The sequence below is a fragment of the Rhinopithecus roxellana genome, chromosome 1 (genome assembly GCF_007565055.1).
Source record: "Rhinopithecus roxellana isolate Shanxi Qingling chromosome 1, ASM756505v1, whole genome shotgun sequence".
Taxonomy (NCBI): domain Eukaryota; kingdom Metazoa; phylum Chordata; class Mammalia; order Primates; family Cercopithecidae; genus Rhinopithecus; species Rhinopithecus roxellana.
In genome coordinates this window covers 51,111,191-51,133,931 of record NC_044549.1, presented here as the reverse complement: position 1 = coordinate 51,133,931, position 22,741 = coordinate 51,111,191, and the positions used below count along the sequence as shown (strand labels likewise).

Sequence of the window (22,741 nt, the reverse complement as noted above, 5' to 3'; positions counted from 1 at the left end):
AGGCACCTGTGCGTTCCCATCCCAGCACGAGCCTCGGGGAAGCAGAACTATCTGCTTTTGTCTGTGTGGACAAGCAGACTGGGAACTCCTGGAGGGTGGAGTCTTGGTCTACATCGCTCTGCACCAGGCAGGTACCTGCGAGAGGCTGCCAGGTGTGTGCTGAGTGGAAAAGGAAAGGCTTCTCATTAACTGGGTCTCCCTTCCAATGTCACCTCCTCATGGAGGCCTTCCTTGATCACCCAGTCTCTACTCCGGTGGTTCTCAAACCTGGAGGATTTGATAAAACACGGGGTTTCTGATTCAGTGAGGCTGGGGAGGGCCCCGAGAATGCGCGGCGCCCTCTGAGAGCCATCGCTCAGCCCCATTGCCCTGGTGTCCCTCCCTCGCTTTGAAATCGTGTCTCCACCGACTTCCTCCTGTCTAAGCTCCCTGAGGGCAAGAATTTGGGGCTGTCTTGTTCCGTACTCAGCGCAGAGGCTGGCGCGGCACTGAACGAATGCCCATAGTCAAAAATAAAGGGATACATGGTCCGCTGGGCGAAGGAGCCAGGAACACCCCAGAAGCCCAACTCGCTGAGTTCCCGTCTTTCGAACCCCAGTGCCTCCCACGGTGCCCATGGCCACGGCCCCTTTAAATGTGCGCAGGGACGCCCCGGCCCTCGCCTCCCTGGATCCCTGACCGAGCAGGAAAAAAAAAAAAAAAATCCTTCCTCTTCAGGAGCGGAGGAAATGTCTAGGAGGGGGCGGAGGCGCGGCTGCGGCGCAAGCAGAGGCTCAGGCGGAGGCGCGGCGGCCAGAGCGCAGTGCGCCCGGAGCCAGGAACCGACGCGACATCCCGCGCTGCCCCAGCCGCCGCCCCCGCGATCGCGCCCCCTCCTCCTCCTCCCCCGGCTGCCCCCGCCCCGCACCCCCGCCCGGCGGCCCCGCCCCGGAGGCTCGCGCCCCGCGCCCCTACTGCCCTGCGCGCCGCGCGGAGTCCGAGGCGCGCCGGGGCCGCGCGGGCGCCAGGGGGTGCGGGCCCCGCGGGGCGGCCGCGGAGGGAGGCGGTGTGCGGAGTCGCACTGGGACCCGCGGACGGACTGACGCGCGGACGGCGGCCCTGGCCCCGCGCGCTGAAGATGAACAGAGCAGGTAGGAGGCCCGGCGACCTCCGGCGCCGAGGCACGAGCGCGAGGGACCGTGGCCGGGCGCTCCAAGTTGGAGCTGCCGGGGCGCCCCGGGCAAGCTGCCCGAAATCCCCTGACCTTCCCGTGCCGCTTGGCCTCGGCCAAAGCGTGCGCGGCTCCGGGGTCCCCTCGCCGAGAAGGCTGAGAATCGGGGGCCCCCGTCCGAAGCGCCCTGCCTCAGGGACCTTCTCAGCCTTGGCGAGGCCGCGCCCTTGCCGTGCGCGCCACTACCCCACTCCCATGGCGGTCCCCGGAGTGAGGGTCCCTTCCGCAACAGAGAAAGACGCCCCTTTCGCAAAAGCGACTTGGTCGGGCCCCAAAACCTTTGCCCTCCATTCCCCACCATCGGGGACAGGTCCTTGCTCATCTATCAGGGGCCACACCTGACCCACGGGACCCATTCGGAGCTCTCCCCGACTCCGGGACCAGTTCCCAGTCCTTCAGTACTTGGCACACAGGAACGAGGATTCCTGCTCCCTTCGCTCCCCATAGACCCCGAGGCTTGGAGCTCACTCTCCAGATGAGACTGTAAAGCCTTAAATTAATCCCCCTATAGCGCACCCCTCCCTCGCAGCGCCCTGGCCGGGGGCGTCCATCTTGCCTTTCCTGGGGGACCCAACTCCAAGGGGACGCTCCTGGCCCCCGCGCTGAGCCTCTCCAGGTTCCCCCACCCCCAGTCCGTCGTGTTCCTGCTCTATGAATTTGACTCCCTCAGCTCATCCCTGCAGTTCAGAGATTCCGTGAAATCAAAATGTGTTTGAAATCGCAGGGATCCTTCCAGAGTAGTGCCATTTAACGGATTTAGACCGTGAGACTCGGAGATGGGTGGTGCCTGAAACCCAGTCCTCGGGATTCCCAACTCCATCTACGGGGAGCGCAGAAAGTTCCCTTAAGATGAGAGTTTGCAAGGGAACAGTCCCCGCTAACTTCATCTGCCTGCCAAGGAGCAATCTCCACTCTATTTTCTTTTTCTCACAGAATTTAGTAGAAGGCAGCCCGCTCCCCAACCAACACCCTTGTCCAAAGCCATACTCCAAAACACACATCCCTAAAGAAACAGGAAGCCACCATTTTGACTGTCTTGGAACCATATCCTGCTGGTGTGTGTGTGTGTGTGTGTGTGTAGGATTTTTTCTTTTAAAAATCTTTTTAATGAAAAAAAGTCATTGTTTTAGCAGTGAGGTGCAGGCTGCGCGTTCAGATAGTCTGGAAGTGTGGCAGTACCTCCCGTGTCCAGGCCCTGTTATTGCTGGGCATATAGGCACCTGGACAGTTAGTGAGGGTGGGTCACAGAATTGGGGAGCAGGATCAGGGATGCTACTTTTCGGGAATGGAAGAGGTGGCAACAGAGCCCCAGAGCCCAGCCAGCCACTGCTTGGAAAGGGGGTTGCCTCCTGCCTGTGCTGGCATGGCCTGAACAGAGCCAGGCTAGCTTTTTCCTACACTCCTAATAAAACTCGCGTTGTAACAATGGTGAGAGCGACTCCAGTTTTCCCACGTTTTCCTGCATGAGGCTTGGGCAGACCCTCCCTTCTCTGAGAATCTGGGGGATGGAGTGAGTTGGAATAAACTTAGAGGCAGGTTTGGTCCCAGGAAATCTTAGTCGTTGTCACTCTTGGGTTCAGCCTTCCTGTAATTTGTCTTCAGTGTAAACCTGGTTCCTTTTTCAATGTGATGGTAATGATACCAGCCTCACATTCAGACCATGCACCATGGTCTGAATTTCCTGATCATGTGGCATGGTGGTTCACAGACTCCATAGGGCTGAATCTCAGAACCATCATATGCTTAGTTATGTGACCTTAAGCAGATTATTTAACCTCTCTACACCTCAGTTTCTTTATCTGAAAAACGGGGTTGTTAAGATTAAATAGACTAAAACATGTAAGGTGCCTAGAAAAAAAAGTATCTGTCGCATAGCAACCAGTAAATACCAGCTAATATTTATTGGGTACTTACTATGACTTGGTATTGCTTTTAGGTGTTTTACTTCTGTCAGTTTATTTAGTTTTCACAGTCACCTTATGAGGTGGGTACCATTGCCATCCCCATTTTATAGATGGTAAAATTGAGGTGCAGAGATTTTATGGTCACTGGCTTATTGAAGGGCTGAGACAAGATTGAAACACAGACTGTCCAGCCTGAGAGCCTGCTTTTTTATCCAGTGCCTAACACGTAGTAGGGGTGTAGGAAATGTTTGCCAGTCGACTTTATTAGGCATCATGTCTGTTATTTTCCTGAACTTCTCAACAGCCCTATGAAAAAACGGAGTATTTCATCATTTTACCAAAAAGGAAACTGAGGCTCAGAGAGGCAAAATGATGTGCCCAAGATCACAGAGCCGATGTGTAACAGAGCCGGCATGGAAGCGCAGCCTTCCTGAACCTCTTCCCATGCTGTCCTGTGCTCTCTTGCTGGTAGTGCCCTGTCTTGGATCACTGGACCAGCCTAATAGCAGCCTAATTAGAAATCATCAGGCTTGGCTTGGACATTCCAGCAGACACCCAGGAATGAAGGTTACATTAAGATGTAATTGGAAGGTGAAATTGGAAGATAATTACTCTTGCAACATATGGTTATGAGACTTCCAGGGGGAGTATAGTGAACTACAGCTGAAACAGACTTTGTAACTGAAGATGGGATGTCAGAGGATGTCTTAAGAAGAGCCAGGAATTTAGAAGGCTGTGGTCGGCCAGAGCAAACCAGACTGACTGTTTGGTCCAGTTCCCTCCGTCTACAGATGGGGAAACTGAGGCCTGGAAAGGGGAAGGGACTTGCCCAAGATCACACCTCCAGTTAAGGCAGAGGCAGTTGTGAAGATCAGGGCTCCTGGCTCCCCATCCAGTGCTCCTCCCAATACCCCTGCTAATTGAACCTCTACATAGCCGACAAGGGAGAAGCAAGCACAAACATGTGAGTGACAGATATTTAATTAAAATAGAGAGAGAAAATATAAACTGGTACCAGGGGGCTGGCTGGGGATTATTTCTATCACTAGAAGCTGTTAAAAATCTCTTCCTCCTGTCAGTGTGATTCCGCCACCCCCTAGCTGACTCCCGGCATCTTGGCTCAAAGGGTGTTTGGAGTTTGAGTCATCCTCAGGCATAGCAAATTGCCAGGAGGCCCTGGGCATTAGTAACTCAGGGTGAGGCGGGACCGACCCCCAGGCTCCGTGATACAAGAAGAGGGAAGGTTCACACCATAGCCTTCTCCAGAGGAACTCAGGAGAGCCCAGAAGGTCCATCAGCTACATCTATGCTGGGTTCTGGACAGCAAATCCAGAGGAGGAAACTGCGGCTCTGATTTAGCCTATAGTTTCGCCCTACCATACCCTAAAGCTCAGCATACCTTAAAGTTCCCTGGAATGCTGTATCCAGGTGGAGCCTGTTTTTAAATTGTGAATATCCTCCTGTCCTTCAGCCTATACTCAGTGCTCTCGCTTTTCTGAGTCTTCTGTAGGCAGAATTGCGCTTAGACCCAGATAACATGATGCTGAGGTCAGGAGCTCCATCTGGCTCCCTTTTGTGAGGCGGGTGAGTAGGAGGGGGCAGAGCTGGGTGCTCTCATATTCTTGATCTGTTTGCACCCTCATTTCTGCTGGCTGGGGCCCCCAGAGCTCCCTCCTTGGCCCTGCCCTCTTCTCTGTCCTCTGGTTATCTCACTGGGCTCCTGCCTTAACTTCCATCTCTATGATGGTGACCTCTCTAGTCAGACCTGTCTTCAGAAGCCAGAGCCTGCTTGACATCTCCAGCTGCTTGACATCTCCACCAGGGTGTATAATAGGGGACTGTGACTGGAGTTTGACCCGTGCAAACTGAAGTTCTGGGTTTCCCTCCCCAGCACCTACAGTCTTTCCTGGTCCAGTTGGCAGAAACTTCACCTTCATAGTTGCTCAGACTCAAAACCTTAGTGTCGTTCTTGACGTTTCTGTTTCTTTTACACCCCACATTCATATGGTCAGCAGATCCCCTCAGCTCTCCCTTCCTGTTCAGAATCTGACCTCTTTTCACCTCAGCCTGGTCCAAGCCTCCATCATCTCTTGCTTGGATAATTGCAGGAGTCTCCTCACTGGTCTCCCTGCTTCCTTCCTCACCATTTCAGTTTATTTCAACATAGGAGGCAGAATGTGCATGTCCATCTGCCCAAAATCCTGCAGTGGCTTCCCACATCACTCTGGGTCAAAGCCCGAGTCCTGCCATGGTCTACAAGGCCCTGCATAATCTGCTCCTTCCTATGATTCCTCTAGCCTCATCTGCTTCTCCTGTGTGATCGCTCGCTCCCCTCCGGCCATGCTGGCCTCTTCGCTGTTTCTTGGATGCCAGGTGAGTCCTAGCTTTCCTCACCACTTGCGTGTCTCTGCTCACATGTCCTCTCAGTGAAGCCTATGCTGGTCACTCTATCTAAAATTGCAAAAAAAGAAAATACTCCTAATCATTTTCCATAGACTTTATCATCATCTAGCATATGATATGTAATGTACTTACCCTTTCTCTTGCATATCTCCCACCATCTCTTAATACAAGGTCCCTGTGTCTGGGGGCTTTGTTACACTTATTGATGCATCCAAAGAATCTAGATGAGGGCCTGGCACGTAGTTGGCACTCGATCAATATGTATTTAATGGAACTAGACTAAGAGAAATTGAATGGTAGCAAATTAAAGCTAGTTGTTCACTTTCTGGTCAGTTTGTAGTTCTGAGCCCTGGACCCAGCCTTACATACTTCTTTTTTTTTTTTTTTTTTGAGACGGAGTCTCGCTCTGTCGCCCAGGCTGGAGTGCAGTGGCACGATCTCGGCTCACTGCAAGCTCCGCCTCCTGGGTTCATGCCATTCTCCTGCCTCAGCCTCCCGAGTAGCTGGGACTACAGGTGCCCGCCACCATGCCCGGCTAATTTTTTGTATTTTTAGTAGAGACGGGGTTTCACCGTGTTAGCCAGGATGATCTCGATCTCCTGACCTCGTGATCTGCCCGCCTTGGCCTCCCAAAGTGCTGGGATTACAGGCGTGAGCCACTGCGCCCGGCTTACATACATTTTTTAACTGCCCAGCTGTTTCTGGTCACCCTGGACTTAGTTTCCCTGCATTTTATCCTTCTCTGCCTCACAAGAGGCAGAGACCCCTGAGTCTCCATCGTAAAGGAAACACTCTGTGTCAAAAAGGGGGTAGCAGAGGGTCAGGTGACAACACCAGGAAGCAGGAAACGCAGGTTCTACCACAGCCCTGATCTGGAATTGCCGGGTAGCCCCACACCAGTCACTCACTCTCTCTGTGCCTCAGTTTCCTCATCCTTCATTGAGGGTCAGATGAAGCCTTTCTGGTTTTGGCTTGCCCTGATCTCAGAGAGGGTGTGGCTGAAGCACTCTGTGCCCGGGGCTGGGAGCACAGGACAGGCGCTGAGTGTTTGCCATTCCCAGAGGCTCCTGTGGGGAAGGCATTTTCTTGCAGGATCATGCCTCAGACACCCACCATAACCTTTGCCTAGGAGACAGTGCCTGTAGATCAATAACTTGATTGGATGAAGGACTGGGTGGGAGGGGGGTGATGTAGCCAAGGTGATGGTCATTTTTCATGGCCCACCTGTCCCTTTATCACGTCTCATGGCACCCATGTGAAATGCCCACCTGTTAAGGATGAGAAATGAGAGTCCCATCCCCAAAGAATAATTTCGCGCCAATGCCTGCCACCCAATGTTGACAGTGTGAAGCTCATATTACGTAGTGTATTGGTGTAGAGCAAGACTTTAACCAAGGGAAGATCTGGGGTAGGCAAAGATGGACTTTATCTGAACAACAGCTATTATTTATTGAGTATTTCTATGTGAAGGCCTGCTATTGAGCCTTTTTGATATATTATGTAGCCTTTAATTTTTGAAACAACCCATTGAGGGTAGGTGCTGTGTGGCACCCATTTTACAGATGAAACTGAGGCTGAATTTCATAGCTGGTAAGTAGCAGAGTCAGGATTTGACCCAGATCAGCCAGGCTCCAAAAGCTCCCTCTGTTACCCTACCCTGACAGGTAGCTGAAGTATATCATTTTAAGCTCCAATTTTTTGTTTTTTACTAATGTGGATAGATATTTTTCTAAACTAGGACACACTTGACTGTGTACAGAAACAAGGAGTTTGATAGTCACTATTTCTAGAAGATTCTGGGTCATTGTATGGATGTCGGTGGTTGGCCTGGCCATTGATGTGGATGAAATGGTGTGGATTATGGGTTTGATGCAGTGGCTATTTTAACCTTTAAATCCATTGGCACTGATACCAACTTTGGCTTCAGAAATACTGAAATTGAGGTGCCAGTGGTACAGTCCCATGAAGAAGTCTAAACCAGTTAGAGCTGTGCTGCACAGTACGGTAGCCACCAGCCACATGTGGCTAGTGAGCACGTAAAGTGTAGCTAGTCTGAATTGAGATGTGCTGCAAATGTGAAATGCATATTTGGTTTGGAACACTTAGTAATAAAATAATGCCAAACACCTCATTAATACATTTTATATATTGATTACATATTGAAATAATATTTGGATATTTTGAGTCCAATAAAATATATTGTTAAAATTACTTTTACCTTTTTTTTTTTTTTTTTGAGACGGAATTTTGCTCTTGTCACCCAGGCTGGAGTGCAGTGGCTCAATCTCGGCTCATTGCAACCTCTGCATCTCAGGTTCAAGTGATTCCCCTGCCTCAGCCTCCTGAGTAGCTGAGACTACAGGCGTGTGCCACCACATCTGGCTAATTTTTGTGTTTTTAGTAGAGATGGGGTTTCACCATGTTGACCAGGCTGGTCTCGAACTCCTGACCTCAAATGATCTGCCCGCCTTGGCTTCTGAAAGTGCTGGGATTACATGTATGAGCTACCACACCCAGCCTTGCCCATTTATTTTTAACGTGCCTATAAGATAATTTAAAATTACCTATGTAGTGATATATGTGGCTCACATACCAGGGACAGCCCTGGATTAGAGATTAGTGGTGTTAGGTGCTTCAAGGACAAAAGTGGGCCTAACATGCATGGGAAGAGAAGAGTTTACTGGCAGAGACCTCCTCCTGGCAGTCTGCTTCATCTTCCCTCCTGTTAGGAGCCAGGCTGTTATTTTGAGGCCACTTGTGTCATACCCAAGCCTTAGTGGGAATGGAGCTGGGAGATTAGACCATGCTGAAGGGGAAACGTGGGAGTCCTAATCCATGGGTGGTGGGGATCCAGGCAGTACTTTTGAAGCAGAGATGTTGGGATGGAGATGGATTCTATGCCCGCAGTATGCAAGGGAGCTTAGGGGGCCAGGCAGGTGACAGGGAAGCCAGGGAGGAGGCATGGGCAATCTTGTGGCAGAGAGATGCTGAGCTCAAAAGTTGGCAACCACTCATTTGACCGTTCCCCTTCTCTAGATCCTTCCTATCCTGCAAATCTTAGCTAAAATGTCACCTTCTTCAAGAGGTCTTCCCTGGCCACAGCAGCCCGTGCTTCTCTAATTCCTGTTGCATTGTAGTCTGTACCACATCTTTTATTCTGCCATGGTCAGTAGGTCCTCAGCATCCACAGGGAAGAGACCTTTTGCAGATATCCATGTTGGCAAGTACTATATAATTTCTCCCATGAAATTTGGGCGTAGGCCTGGCTGGACACAGTCCTGAAGCATGCAGATTCCAGACGTGACCCCCAGCAGAAGCACACATCACTGTTTCAAACCTTTGGAGTGTCATTCATGAAGGGATGAGATGGCAGCTCTTCAGTCATAATAGTCCAAGGGTCCCTGGCTCTACCCTCCAGTTATTCTAACTCAACAGTGAGTTCTCAGCAGAGTCTGTCTTCTCTTGACCCTAGGAGACCTTGCCTTCTGCAATGCTATATGTGTAGCTAGTGGGTACCCAATGGAGTAGCTGTAGAAGGGGGCAATGTAAGCTCCATGAGGGCAGCAGGGAGGGTGACAGCAAGTTCAGCCTTTTCTCGTGGTCTCTGGCTCATAGGAAGTGTTTATCAGTAGCTGCTGGATGAATGAATGCACTGACCCGGACACTTCATTTGAGGAGCGCAGGATTTCATTTGGTTGATTTCGTTAGTTGGGCTGTGTGTAGAAGAAAGGTCTGTTCACCTTGTTTGCAGAATGAATCTTCAGTGGAAAATCAAGGGGTTTTAAAGATTCTGGTCGGGGGCATAAGCCTAACACAAAGCATGGGAGGTGGGCTTCATGTGGGCGGACGGAACCATCTGCAACATCCCCTGCAAGTGGTGTGTAGGAGACTCTGAATGGAAACAAAGTTAATTGTACTTTTTCTCCTTTCCTCTATTTTTGTCCTCTAGATTCGCCAAAACCACCTGTTGCTCCCAAGCCAAAGACTACCAGTCTACTGACGCCAGTGACCGCGCCCAAATTCCCTTCCTCACCCAGGCCTGATAGTCTTCACAGTCCAAACTCCATGTTCAGAGGTCCAAAGCCCCCCATTGCCCCCAAGCCCAGGCTGACTGCCCCAAACGAGTGGAGAGCCAGTGTGTACCTGAATGACAGCTTGAACAAATGCAGCAATGGGCGGCTGCTCTGTGTAGACAGGGGGCTTGATGAAGGGCCCCGGTCCATCCGGAAGTGCTCTGAGTCAGAGACTGATGAGGATTACATCGTAGTCCCCAGGGCTCCACTGAAGGAGGATGAACCCAAGGATGGGGGCAGTGCGGGAAATGAAGCCCTGGTGTCTCCGGTGGCCTCTGGGGAAGAAGAAGAGGAGCGTGAGGAGGGAGGCAAGGCATGTGGCCTGGAGGGGACGGGAGCTGGTGAGGATTTGGTGGCCCCTGCTGCTCCAGGGGCAGGAGTGCTGAGCAGGGAGGGTGAGGAAGGCACAGACCTCGCTCCTGAGGATGAAGGGGAGGGCCACGCTGATGAACCAGGGACACTGGAGCAGGTGTCCAGAAGTGAGGAGGAAGAGAAGCTGGTGCAGCCACACAAGGAGAGCAGTCCTGGAGGACGGTGATTCTTGGGCTGGAGAGGCAGTCTTCCAGAGCGACCTCCTCCTGCCTGACATCCATGGAGAGGAGCACGAGCCCACCGACACCCCCGGGGAGGCAGAGGAGGATAATGAGGAAGGCTGTGCCAGCACAGACCCAGCAGGGGCAGATGAGGATTTGGGTTCTGACAGGCCCACGGAGGACATGGGACAGAATGCTGAGGAAGCCAGCGAGGAGCCCTCTGAGAAGGAGGAGCCGGCCACGGGGGTCCAGGAGGCAGAGACGGCCACAGACAGCCCTGAGGTTCTTGAGGAGGGATGTGAAGAGGCCACAGGTGTCACAGGTGGGGAACAGGTCGACCTCGGTGAACCCCCTGACCACGAGGAGGAAACCAACCAAGAAGTGGCAGCCGCCACCCAGGAGGACTGCACACAGGATGAGCCCACCGAGGAGAGTTGCCAGATCGTCCCTTTTGAGAATGACTGCACAGAGGACTTTGTGACTTCCCTCACAGGAAGCCCCTATGAGTTCTTCCCAACTGAGAGCACCTCTTTTTGCAGCGAGAGCTGTTCTCCTCTTTCTGAATCAGCGAAAGGTTTAGAATCAGAGCCGGCACCAAAGTCGGAGCTGTGTGCGGAGGAGAACCCTGTGGTGGGGCCTTCATGTGGCTCTGTGCAGGGTAGAGCGGCAGAGGGTCCCACAGCCCCTGATGTGGTGGTCGTACTGGAGGAGGAGACCTTGGATGATGCATTGGCCAACCCCTATGTGATGGGAGTGGGCCTGCCGGGTCAGGCGGCCCCTGGAGAAGGAGGGCAGGCTGCATTGGACACCCTGGGTGGTTATGGCTCGAAAGAAGAAATGAACTGTGAGTCAGAGGGTGGCCTGGTCTCTGCGGACAGGAAGAACACTAGCACGAGGACCCGGCCCCACTCTGGGAAGGTGGCTGGCTATGTCCCAGAAACCGTCCCTGAAGAAACCGGACCTGAGGCAGGCTTGTCAGTCCCTGGCATTGGAGGTGCCGCAGAGGAAGTGGGAAAGACGCTTTTGTCAATGGAGGGGAAGCCCCTGGAAGCCAGCAGGGCCTTGCCAGCAAAGCCCAGGGCCTTTACTTTATACCCTCGGTCGTTCTCTGTGGAAGGCCGAGAGATTCCGGTCTCCGTGTACCAGGAGCCTGAGGGGTCAGGGTTGGATGACCATAGGATAAAGAGGAAAGAGGACAATCTCTCTCTGTCGTGTGTGATTGGCTCCTCTGGGAGTTTCTCCCAGAGAAACCACCTTCCGTCCAGCGGCACCTCCACGCCTTCTTCCATGGTTGACATCCCACCTCCTTTTGACCTGGCCTGCATCACCAAGAAGCCCATCACAAAGAGCTCTCCCTCGCTCCTGATCGAGAGCGACTCCCCAGACAAGTGCAAGAAGAAGAAGTCATCCTTTAAGCGGTTCCTGGCGCTGACGTTTAAGAAGAAGACCGAGAACAAATTGCACGTGGATGTGAACGTGTCTTCCTCTAGGTCCTCTTCAGAATCCAGCTACCACGGGCCTTCCAGGATTCTGGAAGTTGACCGGAGAAGCCTCAGTAACTCCCCTCAGCTTAAGTCTCGGACTGGGAAGCTCCGGGCTTCTGAATCCCCCTCCTCCCTCATCTTTTATAGAGATGGCAAGAGGAAAGGTGTCCCCTTCAGCAGGACCGTGTCCAGAGTGGAGTCCTTTGAAGACCGCTCCCGGCCGCCCTTCCTGCCCTTGCCACTGACCAAGCCACGGTCCATCTCCTTCCCCAGCGCTGACACTTCAGACTATGAGAACATTCCAGCCATGAACTCGGACTATGAGAATATCCAGATTCCACCCCGGAGACCTGCCAGGGCTGGCGCGTTCACGAAGCTGTTTGAAGATCAGAGCAGAGCCCTGTCCACAGCAAACGAAAATGATGGCTACGTGGACATGAGCAGCTTCAACGCCTTTGAGAGCAAACAGCAGAGCGCAGACCAGGACGTGGAAAGGTACCTGACGTTCTTTTTCCTTTCTTGTTCGGCAGCTGTAACTATCCAAGAGGCAGCATGGGTGTGGGGGACAGATGGACTTGCTTTCCAGCCTCAGGCTCTGTTCCTTACTAGCTGTGTTGACTTGGGGTGAGTGGCTTTATATCTCTGAGCCTCAGTTACTTCATCCATGAAATGGGACTCATGCTACCTCACGGTAGGGGGTTTAAGAAAATCAGAGTAAGGCCGGGTGCCATGGTTCACGCCTGTAATCCCAGCACTTTGTGAGGCCGAGGCGGGCGGATCATAAGGTCAATAGATTGAGACCATCCTGGTCAACATGGTAAAACCCCGTCTCTACTAAAAATACAAAAATTAGCTGGGCATGGTGACATGCGCCTGTAGTCCCAGCTGCTTGGGAGGCTGAGGCAGAATAATCGCTTGAACCTGGGAGGCGGAGGTTGCAGTGAGCCGAGATCATGCCACTGCACTCCAGCCTGGTGACAGAGCGAGACTCTGTCTCAAAACAAAAGAAAATCAGAGTAGATATTCTGTGTGAAAGCAGTGTATAAAATGCCAAATATGGTACATGTAAGAGCATTTTTGTTTACATTATTTGGGAGATAGTTCTCATTATCTCCTAGGTAGATGGCTTTGGTACCCCTCTCTGAGACAGTCACCAAGAGAGAAGGTTCTGGAATCTTGCCAAACTAAATATCTTTCACATCAGGAAAATACCCTAAATTCGGATTGATACCTTTTTGTTGAATAAATATACACTGTATGCAACAGGGAACTAGAAAAGACTATTTAAATGGTTTAAAGAGTTGATGGTGCCCTGAGCTGCATTTCTGAATGGAAGTCTTGAAGAGCTACATCGAAGCTTGTTTTTTTTTTTTAAATTGATTCACTTTGGAAGTGAGAGTGAGACACCGAAGTTATTGAACAACAGTGGGGGTGTTCTGACCCCACCTTCCCAAGACTGACTGCCCCTCGTTGATCATCCCGAGTGGATAATTGCCAAATCTTGCCATTCCTCATGGAATTGTGGACACAATTTAAATGGGATGCAGTTTGTCCTAAACTAGCTGCACTGTTTGGGGTCACCTGATCTGAATTAACGAAAAAACAAATGGTTGTGATTTTAAAAGAAACCCTGTGATTCTTTTCCCTCATGTGCAGAAACTTAAACCAGTCCTACACAGCTGTTGCTGCTAGGAATTCCTAGGGGACCCGCAGTCTTGCCTAGATAAGGATGATTGCAATTAGCATTAGCTGTTGTTGGAGTAGAGCTGCTAGAAGTGTTTGTATGGATCATTCTCTTGAGTATTTTGCATGGTTCCCCATCCCGGCTCCATCTTCTCCCTATCCCAAGTCTGGGTAAGGCGATTTATTTATTAGTTCTTCCTAGGATGAAAAGATTTGTTTGTCAGAGCAAAGGTAAACACCAGCACAGCCCGAGGGACTGAGTTTAATTTGGAGAATGTGGACTCGTGCGAGCTGCAAGAGGGGTAGAGAGGCAAAGCCAACAGTTCATTGCATTAATAACAATCGGCGTGAGTGGACAAGACCTGTCCCCAGCTGAGTGCCTCCTAGCACTGAGGAAAGCAGAACCAAGCTTTGCAACAATAAACTCTGTGCTGGAAGAGTCTGCTCACCTCTAACAGGTGCTTGAAATCCTCCAGCCACAGGGAACCCATCACTCCCAGTGCTGCCTCATTGGGTGCTGGGTCCTCTGATCATGAAGAAGAGTTTCTTTCTGACTGAGGCATATACTGTTCCCCTCTAATATCCCTCCCCAGCTCATGGTTCTTCTCTCTCAAGTCAGGTGAGGGAGCTGATTTCATCTTTTGTATGACAGCCCTTCAAAAATTGAAATCTGCCTCTGTAAAATCACAGAATTTTATAGCTGAAGGAAACTTCAGACACAAATCCTGTTCCTGAAGAGGAAACTGTGACACAGAGAGGAAAAGTCACTTGCGTAAGGTCTCTCAGTAAGTTAGTGGAGAAATCAGTGTCCAAACCCAGACTTCTTGACTTCTGGATCAGGAATCTGTAGTGAATTATGTGAGGGGATACCAGGTCAGGTTGTGCAGGCTGTGCATTGTACAATCCCAAGGGTAACTTCTTCACCTTTTGGTCTAGGTATGGTGCCACCTGGGGTGTGCAGTGCACAGGCTGCTTGGCTATATGTGAAAGACCTGTTGCCTTGATCTGTACTTTGTGCAATAAACAAAACAAAAAGGCCTTTTCATCCAGACAGTTAGGACAATAGGGAATAAAATATCTAAGACAACGCTAAAGCTCCTGGATCGTGACTGTTTACTGTGTGCCAAGCACTGTGCTAGGTGCTTTCTTTGCATTCGCTCACATTTGATGCTACAGCCTAGGGCCTTGGTTGAATGTCTTGAACTGTTAGATTCTGAATTTCAAAAGCACGTTTGCACTACTCTGATGCTGTTTCGCCAAAGGCCAGACTGACTGGGATAAATCTCCCATGCAGGAACCACATCCTGTTGTACATCAATCAGTGAGCAAAGCTTTCTTCCGCTTTCCTGCATGAAACAGATGAAAGCAAAGGGGGAGAAAAATCCCCACTTTGGGCTGGAGCAGGTCTGGGCAAGGGAGGTTTGAGACGCATATTGCCGAGAGGCATGAGTGACTGCCGAGGGGCTGGGGGACCCTGCTTGTTTGCCTGAATGGGGGCTTTGAGTACAGAGTGGAGGGGGTGCTGCTGATCTGAGACCTGTGCCCAGGGGTACTTGGAGTTGGATGGGATGAGAGGGTGGGGAGGCAGTTCCTTCCTCCTTCTGCTAACTTGTCCTGCCCCATACCTTGCTTTAGTGTGAGGATTAGAGGCAGAAGCCAAAATAAATACCCATAGCTCTGACTGAAGGCAGGTCAGTGCACCAGACATGGATTCAAAGCGTAAGGTCCCCGCACTTGTTATGGGACCTTGGAAGAGGCTGAGCCATAATTTGCCCATCTGTAAAATGGTGAGATTGGAGCAGTTGTGTGTTTCTCAACCTTTCACCTTTCCTGGACTGCATTTACCATTTCCATTATACTACCTATACTTTGACTTACTATTTTTCTTTAAATCAGCACATCTTTTTTATTTAGAAAAATGTAACGGGAACTTTTTGTCACTATTGGGAAATGGAGCAACAGTATCAGTTGCCATAAATAGAAGGCAATTGTAAAAATAAGATAGAACAGTAAAACAACATGGGTAAAGACTAGCTTGAGGTGATTCCTTGCCAAGGCTGGGAACTGGAAGGCTGGTCTCTTTGTTAAACAGGGAGAGGTGTTAAAGACATGTTTATGCCACATGGAGACTTTCTACCTGGCAAAACCAGAAGAATCCAAAAGGACCAAGAACGGAGTAACTCTCTCGTGGTGTGATTCACTGTTATTTAAATCCAAGCCCTTTTTCTACTAAAAGTATCTCCCTTCAAGAAACAGCATATAGTAGAATTCAGAGAGCCCTTAGTGACCCTGAAACTGAGTGAGCAGCAGCTCAGGGTCTAATGGATGATTGTAAAGTTTCTTCTGTGTAGTTACTTTCTTTGAGATTTGCATAGATAGTAGCATGTTAGTAGCTATAGTAATATTGTTACCAGTCTTTTATAAAACAAATTTATTACCTGTGTCCATTTTTTCAATGGTATACAAAAGAAGGTTTTATCATTCTTTAGTTTAAAATGTAAACCTGGGCTGAGTGCAGTGGCTTATGCACTCCCAATACTTTGGGAGGCCAAGGCAGGAGGATCATTTGAAGCCAGAAGTTTGAGACCAGCCTAGACAACATAGTGAGACTCCCATCTCTACATATATGCGTTTGTGTGTGTGCATATATATATGCACACACACACATATATAAATAGCCGGGCACGGTGGTACGCACCTGTAGTCCCAACTGCTCAGGAGGCTGAGGCGGGAGGATCACTTGAGCCAGGAATTTCAGGCTACAGTGAGCTGTCATCACGCCACTGCACTCCAGCCTGGGTGACAAAGCAGACCTGATTGAAAAGAAAAATTAAATGAAATGTGTCCCTGAAGCATTCTTTTTTCCCTGAATTGACTCTCACTTAAAAAAAAAAAAAGTTTTCAGCAGAGGTCTAGTCCAATATCCTTAGTTTCCAGATAGGCTGTCTTATGTCCTAAGTCACTGACCAGTAGTCTTGGCTAGGGGAACCCAGTCTTCACTTCTGAATATCTAATAGCACCCTGATATGTTGGTTATACACTAGAAGCTTAATAAATGTATACTGATAAGTTGGTGATTTTGAGCTTCACAAGGGGAAAGAAATATCATTTATTAAATACCCGCTTTTAGCAACACAGTGCCGGGTGCTTTGTATACAGTCATTACATACCTGTTTTACGCAAAACACGACACAAACTCACTTGTCCTAAATGTCTCATTTAAATCTTCATGATCATATGTTTGTGTGTTACATGATAGCAGTCAGCATTATACCAGCACAGATCCCTGAGGCCACTTTTCCCCAACATTTTGTTATGAAAATGTTCACACTTGTTGAGAAGTTAAGAGTTTTAGTGTGAACGCCCATGTGCCCATCACCCAGATTATACCATGCACATGTTGCTGCACTGACTTTTTCTCCTCTCTCTCTCTCTCTCTCTCCCCCTCTCTTCCGCTCCATCCTTCTCTCCCTCTCTCCCTCTCCTCTTCTTCCCCTCTTCCCCTTTGCCCCTCTCCCCACTGCCCTGGTCTATTAGTGCATATTGTTCTTGACACATTTATGGTAGCTTTTTCTGTTTACAGATGAGGACACTGTGGCCCGAGGAGAGCCTGTGAAAGCACCGCGGCTAAGCACATAGGCTTTGGAGCCAAGGTGCCTGGGTATTGGTCTACACTTACTGTCTTTGTGACCTAGAACAAGTTTCTGACCTCTCTGTACCTCAGTGTCCTTATCTGTAAACGGAGATGATCATTGTACCTGCCTTGGAATGTCATGAAGACTACAGGAGTTAATACAGCACATGGTAAAATGATCAGGAAGCATTAGCTGTTGTTAAGTGACATGACCGAGGTCACGCAGTGGTGGATGCAGGATTTGAGTTTGATTCCTGAGGTATGGAATCTGGCAGGAGAATCTGGTTCCTCTTGCTGTGTATTTCTCTCTGTCTGTCTGTCTCTATCTCTGTCTCATACACACCCAACAACTCTTCTGCATGTGTTTGACTTAACGTTTAGGGCTTTACATCACATCGGTAAAACCAGGACCATGAATTTGCAAGCTTTTGCCATGGGATGTGGCAGGAACTGTACCTCTGACTTCTCATGAGATGGGTTCAGGGCTGCCGGCAACATCTGTGCAGTATTGATTTGGAGTCATTAGCTGCCTCATACACCAAAGACAGCAAGGCTAGGGGTTTTATGATTCCATAATCATAATAAAACTGCCTGTCTCTATTATTATGACTGCAGTTGTTATTGCACTTACAACTTACAGTTAGTTAGGTAGGAATTTCCAATTCCCATTTTCCAGATGAGAAAACAGGCTTGGTGACATGACATGAACTATCTTCTGTCACATGGATGGTAAGTGGCCAAACCAAGGTGAGAACCCAAGTCTGTCTGACTTTCAATCCAATGCTGTTTCCACTACTACCTGTTTCCTGTGGTCGAAAATTGCCACATTTTCTGGTATTCTTAATCCAAACCTGTTGAGTGTCCTGCTTGCAAGAGACAGGGTGGCACAGCCACCCCCAAAGTGTTAACATTGCTTATTGGTCCAAGAGACTCAAGGAAAAGTGAAAGGACACCTTTCTTTTCTGCTGGCTGGTGGGTTTGTCACTCTATTGGCAACTCATCAATAGGCGAGCTTTCCTGGGACTTGCTAATGAGGTACTCAGATGTCTTTCCCTCCTGCAGGCCACTGTGGGGACCCCTGCCCTTGTGTGGCCAGCTGTGCCTGAGGAGCAACCAGGAGTTCTCGGTTTGGAGCATGCCATCTGTTTGGGATGAAATGCTTATTAGGAGAACCTCAGAAGATCCCACCCACCCAGGGCAGCAGCTCATGTGTGCTTGTGCATTGCAGACAGAGCAGTTCAGGATTCTGCTCCGCCAGCCCAGGGTTGTTACAGCTTATGGTTGAAATGTAGCTTGAATTCCATGCCCAGGAGTTTGTGTTTGGGCCACGTTGTGCAGCATGCATATGAGGAGAGGGAGCAGGAAGACCCAGGAGGTGAATGTGTTGGCTCACTGGTGATGGCTATTTGTGAAATGACTCATTTTGGGCAAGGATTGCATGGAGTGATGTGTGGAAGGAGAGAGAGGGGGACCAGGTACCACTGCTGGCCTCAGTGGACTGAGAGTCTTGGGGTAGGAAGAGGACTGAGACCCCAGTCACTGAAATGCAAGGTAGAAAAGGCTCAGGACCCTAAGAGTAGGAGCCCGGAGGCAGGCAGGATGGCTTCATGGGCAAAGTGACACTTTAGTAGACACTGCAGGGAAAGTAGGCTTTTGACATGGAGGCAGGAGAAAGAGGAGAGAACGTACAAGAAATAGGACTCCAATGAAAATGTCTTCCTTCATTCATAAGGTACCTCGATACCTTTATTCTGGAAAATAGGTCACATCATCTGCAGACAGGGAAGATGATTCTGTGGAGGAGATAGGGTTGAAAGGCTTAAGTACTAAACACAAACACCATCTCTCTCTCTCGTTTCTGAGTGTAACAGTAGAACATTGTGAGTGAGCCCAGCCAGCTCCCTCACTCAGTCCGCTAGCATTCCCTGAGTATCTGCTGATTGTCTGCACTGTTCTAGGTAGTAGAGGTACTCAGATCTCTGCCCTCCGGAGTTTTTAGGCTAGCTGAGGAGAAAGATGGATAGAAAGGCAGTTAGAGCCTAGGGTGATAAAGTGATAAAGCTTGGTTAGTGGTATGTCCAGTTGGCTATAGAGTGGGCAGTAGGGGAGCCTTCAGTATCTGTAGGATATTTGAGGTGGGTCTTTTTTTTTTTTTTAATTTGAGATGGAGCCTCACTCTGTTCCCTAGGCTGGAGTGCAATGGCACAATCTTGGCTCATTGCAACCTCTGCCTCCCAGGTTCAAGTGGGGGATTACAGGCTCCCACCACCTTGCCTGGATAATTTTTGTATCTTTAGTAGGGATGGAATTTCACCATGTTGGCCAGACTGGTCTTGAGCTCCTGACCTCAGGTGATCCACCTGCCTCGGCCTCCCAAAATGTTGGGATTACAGGTGTGAGCCACCAGCGCCCAGCTGAGGTGGGTCTTGATGGGGAGCAGGAGTTCATGATGGAGATAGTCCAGTAAGAGAAAAAGCCTGCGTGTGAGTCTGGAGGGTCGAAAGGACCTTGAAGTGTTGAGCTGGAGCTCAGGTGCATGGAGTTGGGAAGGCAGGGCAGGCCCAGCTGAGAATGCCTTGTGTATCAGTGTGACAAGTGTGTACGCCATCCCCTGGGCAGGGGGGAGTCCATAGCGATTTTCAGCAGGGGAGCGCCGTTGTGTGGATGATGCATTGCATGGATACTTTGCTGGCAGGGTGGAGAATGGAGGGGATGGAGGGATGGGAAGCTGGGAGATTTGTGAAGAGATAGTTGTAGTGGTCCCCTCAAGAGAGAATGATCAACCTGGGGCTGTGGCTGCGGCCAGGGGAGGAACGGCGTTCTGCCACCAGGATGTCCACGGCAACCATAGTTCTCCAACGCTGATGAACTCCAGAGCTAGATTGCATCTGCCTTTGCATTTCTCTTTTCATTCTTTTGTCTCTTACAGTCTGGTCCAAATAAAAGATTTGAGTTGGTTTCCAGTAAAGGACACAGCAAGAAATAATAGGAATTCAGTCTTTAAGAGTAAAGGAGACAAGCCAAGCCATAAAGTTGTGGGGAGGTCATTGTATGGGCCATCCAGACCTAGAATAGTGACTGCAATTGCAGTTCTGGAATCTAGCACAAAATCTAGCATAAACATCCCCTCCTTCCTCCTCCCCACCTGTCAGTGCACCCCCAGAATCCTTAGAATGCATAAATATTTTGTGAGGTGATTCTCTAAGAGAGTGAAACCTGACTTTTATATATTTTTTACTACCGTAGACAGCGCTGCAGCAACAAATAACACATCATTGTAAAACCGAGGTGATTTACAGCCTCAGCTATCAATCCTCGGTGGGAATGTGACAGAGTTGCAGCTAAGCCTCCTGCTGACTGGTTCCATTGGTGCTGAGAGCTGCGTGGCTGGATTTTTGGCATATCCTAGCTGTGGTATTCATTGGTATCTTTATATCTGCCTGTAAGCCAGGAGCCTTCTTATTATTATGTTTTTGACAAATGAACTCATGCAGAGCTTTCATTAAGTTTCACTGAAAGGACCTAGAAATGTCATGAAAATTATTATAATCTCAAAACCATCACATCCTAATGCATGTGGCTGTGCTTCTTGTTGCAATTGACTGATGAGAACACTCAGTTTTTAATTTTCTGACTTAAAATAAGACCATCTGCAGCTGTTTCTTTTAGCAATAATTTTTAATTAAATGCAATAAAATTTACATGGAAGGACCCTAATAAGAAAATCGTGTCAGGAACACACTCATTGTAACATGACTAGCATGATATTAAGACCCCCAACTATTTTTTTTACCTTGCAGAGCTGTAATGTAGATAAGATCCTGATTAAGTGTTAATCACAATGTGGTTTTACCTTCATAAAATCAGGGTTTCTCCCTGTAGGAGGTGTGAATATAATTCTCGCTAATAGAAGAGAGTCTTACCGTTGGAGTTCTTCGGTGAAATGTCAGCAGCAGGTCTCCTTGACCAGCTGAGCCCCAGAAGAGGAGTGAAGTCTTTGTTCCAGCTTGAGTCTGGATTTCCTTGAGGTATTTGGGCCTCACTTTCCCCAGCTTTTCAAATGGGGATGAGGCTGTCAGGCATAGGATACAGCCAAAGAGGAAAGCTGTGTTGGTAGTCCACGCATTCCATGAGTACAGGTGTGTATCAGGTACCTATTCTGAGCTGGGTGCTGCTCTCTGAGCTCCACATGCAGCAGTGAACAGACTCCTTGTGCTGGGGAGAGGCAGACAGTAAACAGACTAATAAGTGAACACGATAATTATAGTTTATGGAAAAGAAGAATAAAAAAATCAATGTGATACAAAGTGACTGGTGGAAGACGCACTTCAGACAGGGTGATTAGGGAAGGCTTCTCTGAGGAGGTGAACTTGACTGAAATGTGAAGGATGACCAGACATCCCAAGGGGAAGGCCATTCAAGGCAGAGGGAACAGCGGGGGCAAAGGCCCTTCGTGCTGAGGCTGGAGGCCTTTGTGGGGTTGGTAGAGAGGTAAGGAAGCCATTGTGAGTGGGGTGCAGAAGGCGATGGGAAGTCGGGTAGGCAGGGGCCTTGTGAAAGATGTGGATTTTACTTGAAAGATAACGCCATTGGAGAGAAGTGTCACGATCCAAGGATACTTGAATTATCTAAGCACTTGAGATCATTTCTCTGGACTTGTATGTTTAGGGTAAGATCAGCAAGTAGTTCAAAACTGTAGCTAAGAGTATTTGCCCTTCCAAGTGGTTCTCAGGGTGTAGAGACGCAGGTCTTCATTGAGCTGTGTGATTTTTAAGCAGCTGGGTCTCAGGCTGTTCTCCCACCTATGACTGCTCTGGAGTGGTTTGGAACCAGTGGCACTGAGGTCTCCCATCCAAGTGCTCTTCCCAGAAGAACATGCTAGTCCAGGGAGCCAAGAGGAGACTGGCCCAGCCACACCAGAGGGATGGTAGGAGGGAATAAGGCTGGGAAGCCTCTTGAAAAGGAGTGCATTTAATTTGGATTTGTACCTCCAGGTGAACTTATTTGATCTGTAAACAGTAGGGAGCTATGGAAAGTTTTAGAGCAAGCGGGGGTGGGAGATACCAAGATCAGCTAGTACTCTAGTACGATTATTGTCAGCTGTGTGGGGTGACGAAGCCTCCACAGAAAGGTGCCTAAACATCAAGGGGTCAAGGCATGACAACAGGCTTAGCTGCTTCTTCGCCTGTGTAGTGTGGTGGCCTTCCAGCTGTGGCTGTAGCACGGTGGCTCAGTGCAGAATAAACCAGAGCTCTGACTAGTCTGGAACTTCCCAGCGTCAGGGTTCTCAGGGTGGTCAATGGCATTTGGTGGGTGCAGATGGCAGAACCAGAGAGGCAGCATGGCACAGCAAAAAGAGAGAATGACCTCAAGTCCACCTCCACCCTGACCCTGCCCTCTGATCTGAGCCCCGGTTTTCTCACCTGTACAAGTGGTGGCGACGGTCTCTTCATCACTGAGCACCATGAGGAGTCTGAGAGATAATGCAGACACCAGGGCTGAGTCAGGTTTTCAAAAAGAATATTGTCAATCTTGTACTTTGTGCTGGGGGCTGAGGCAAACAGACACTGCTACATAAGAGGCTTCATAGAGCTCCCCGTGTACCAGGTGCTGTCATAGACCCTTTGTATGTGTTAACTCAGTTCGTCTGAAAAATCACCCTGAGACATAGATGCTGTTTTTTTTGTCTGTACTCAGCAGATCAGGAAACTAGGGTACAAAGAGGTTAAGGTAAGGACTTAAGGTCACACAGCTGGTCTGCAACAGAGCAAGAATTTTAACCCAGGCAGTTTCCAGCACCCAGGCTCTCAGCTGTGC

The 22,741-nt window shown here is 49.4% G+C and overlaps 1 protein-coding gene across 1 annotated transcript in view; it reads left to right on the top strand.

Annotated features, from left to right (window-relative positions):
* Positions 1–789: 789 nt before the first annotated feature.
* FGD5 (FYVE, RhoGEF and PH domain containing 5) overlaps positions 790–22,741 on the top strand; it is a 124,971-nt gene continuing 103,019 nt past the window's right edge. Inside the window, 3 exon segments of the mRNA XM_010381519.2 lie at positions 790–1,130; positions 9,467–10,113; positions 10,115–12,102. Of these exon segments, the coding sequence (XP_010379821.2) occupies positions 1,118–1,130; positions 9,467–10,113; positions 10,115–12,102 (2,648 nt within the window). The 5' untranslated portion in view covers positions 790–1,117.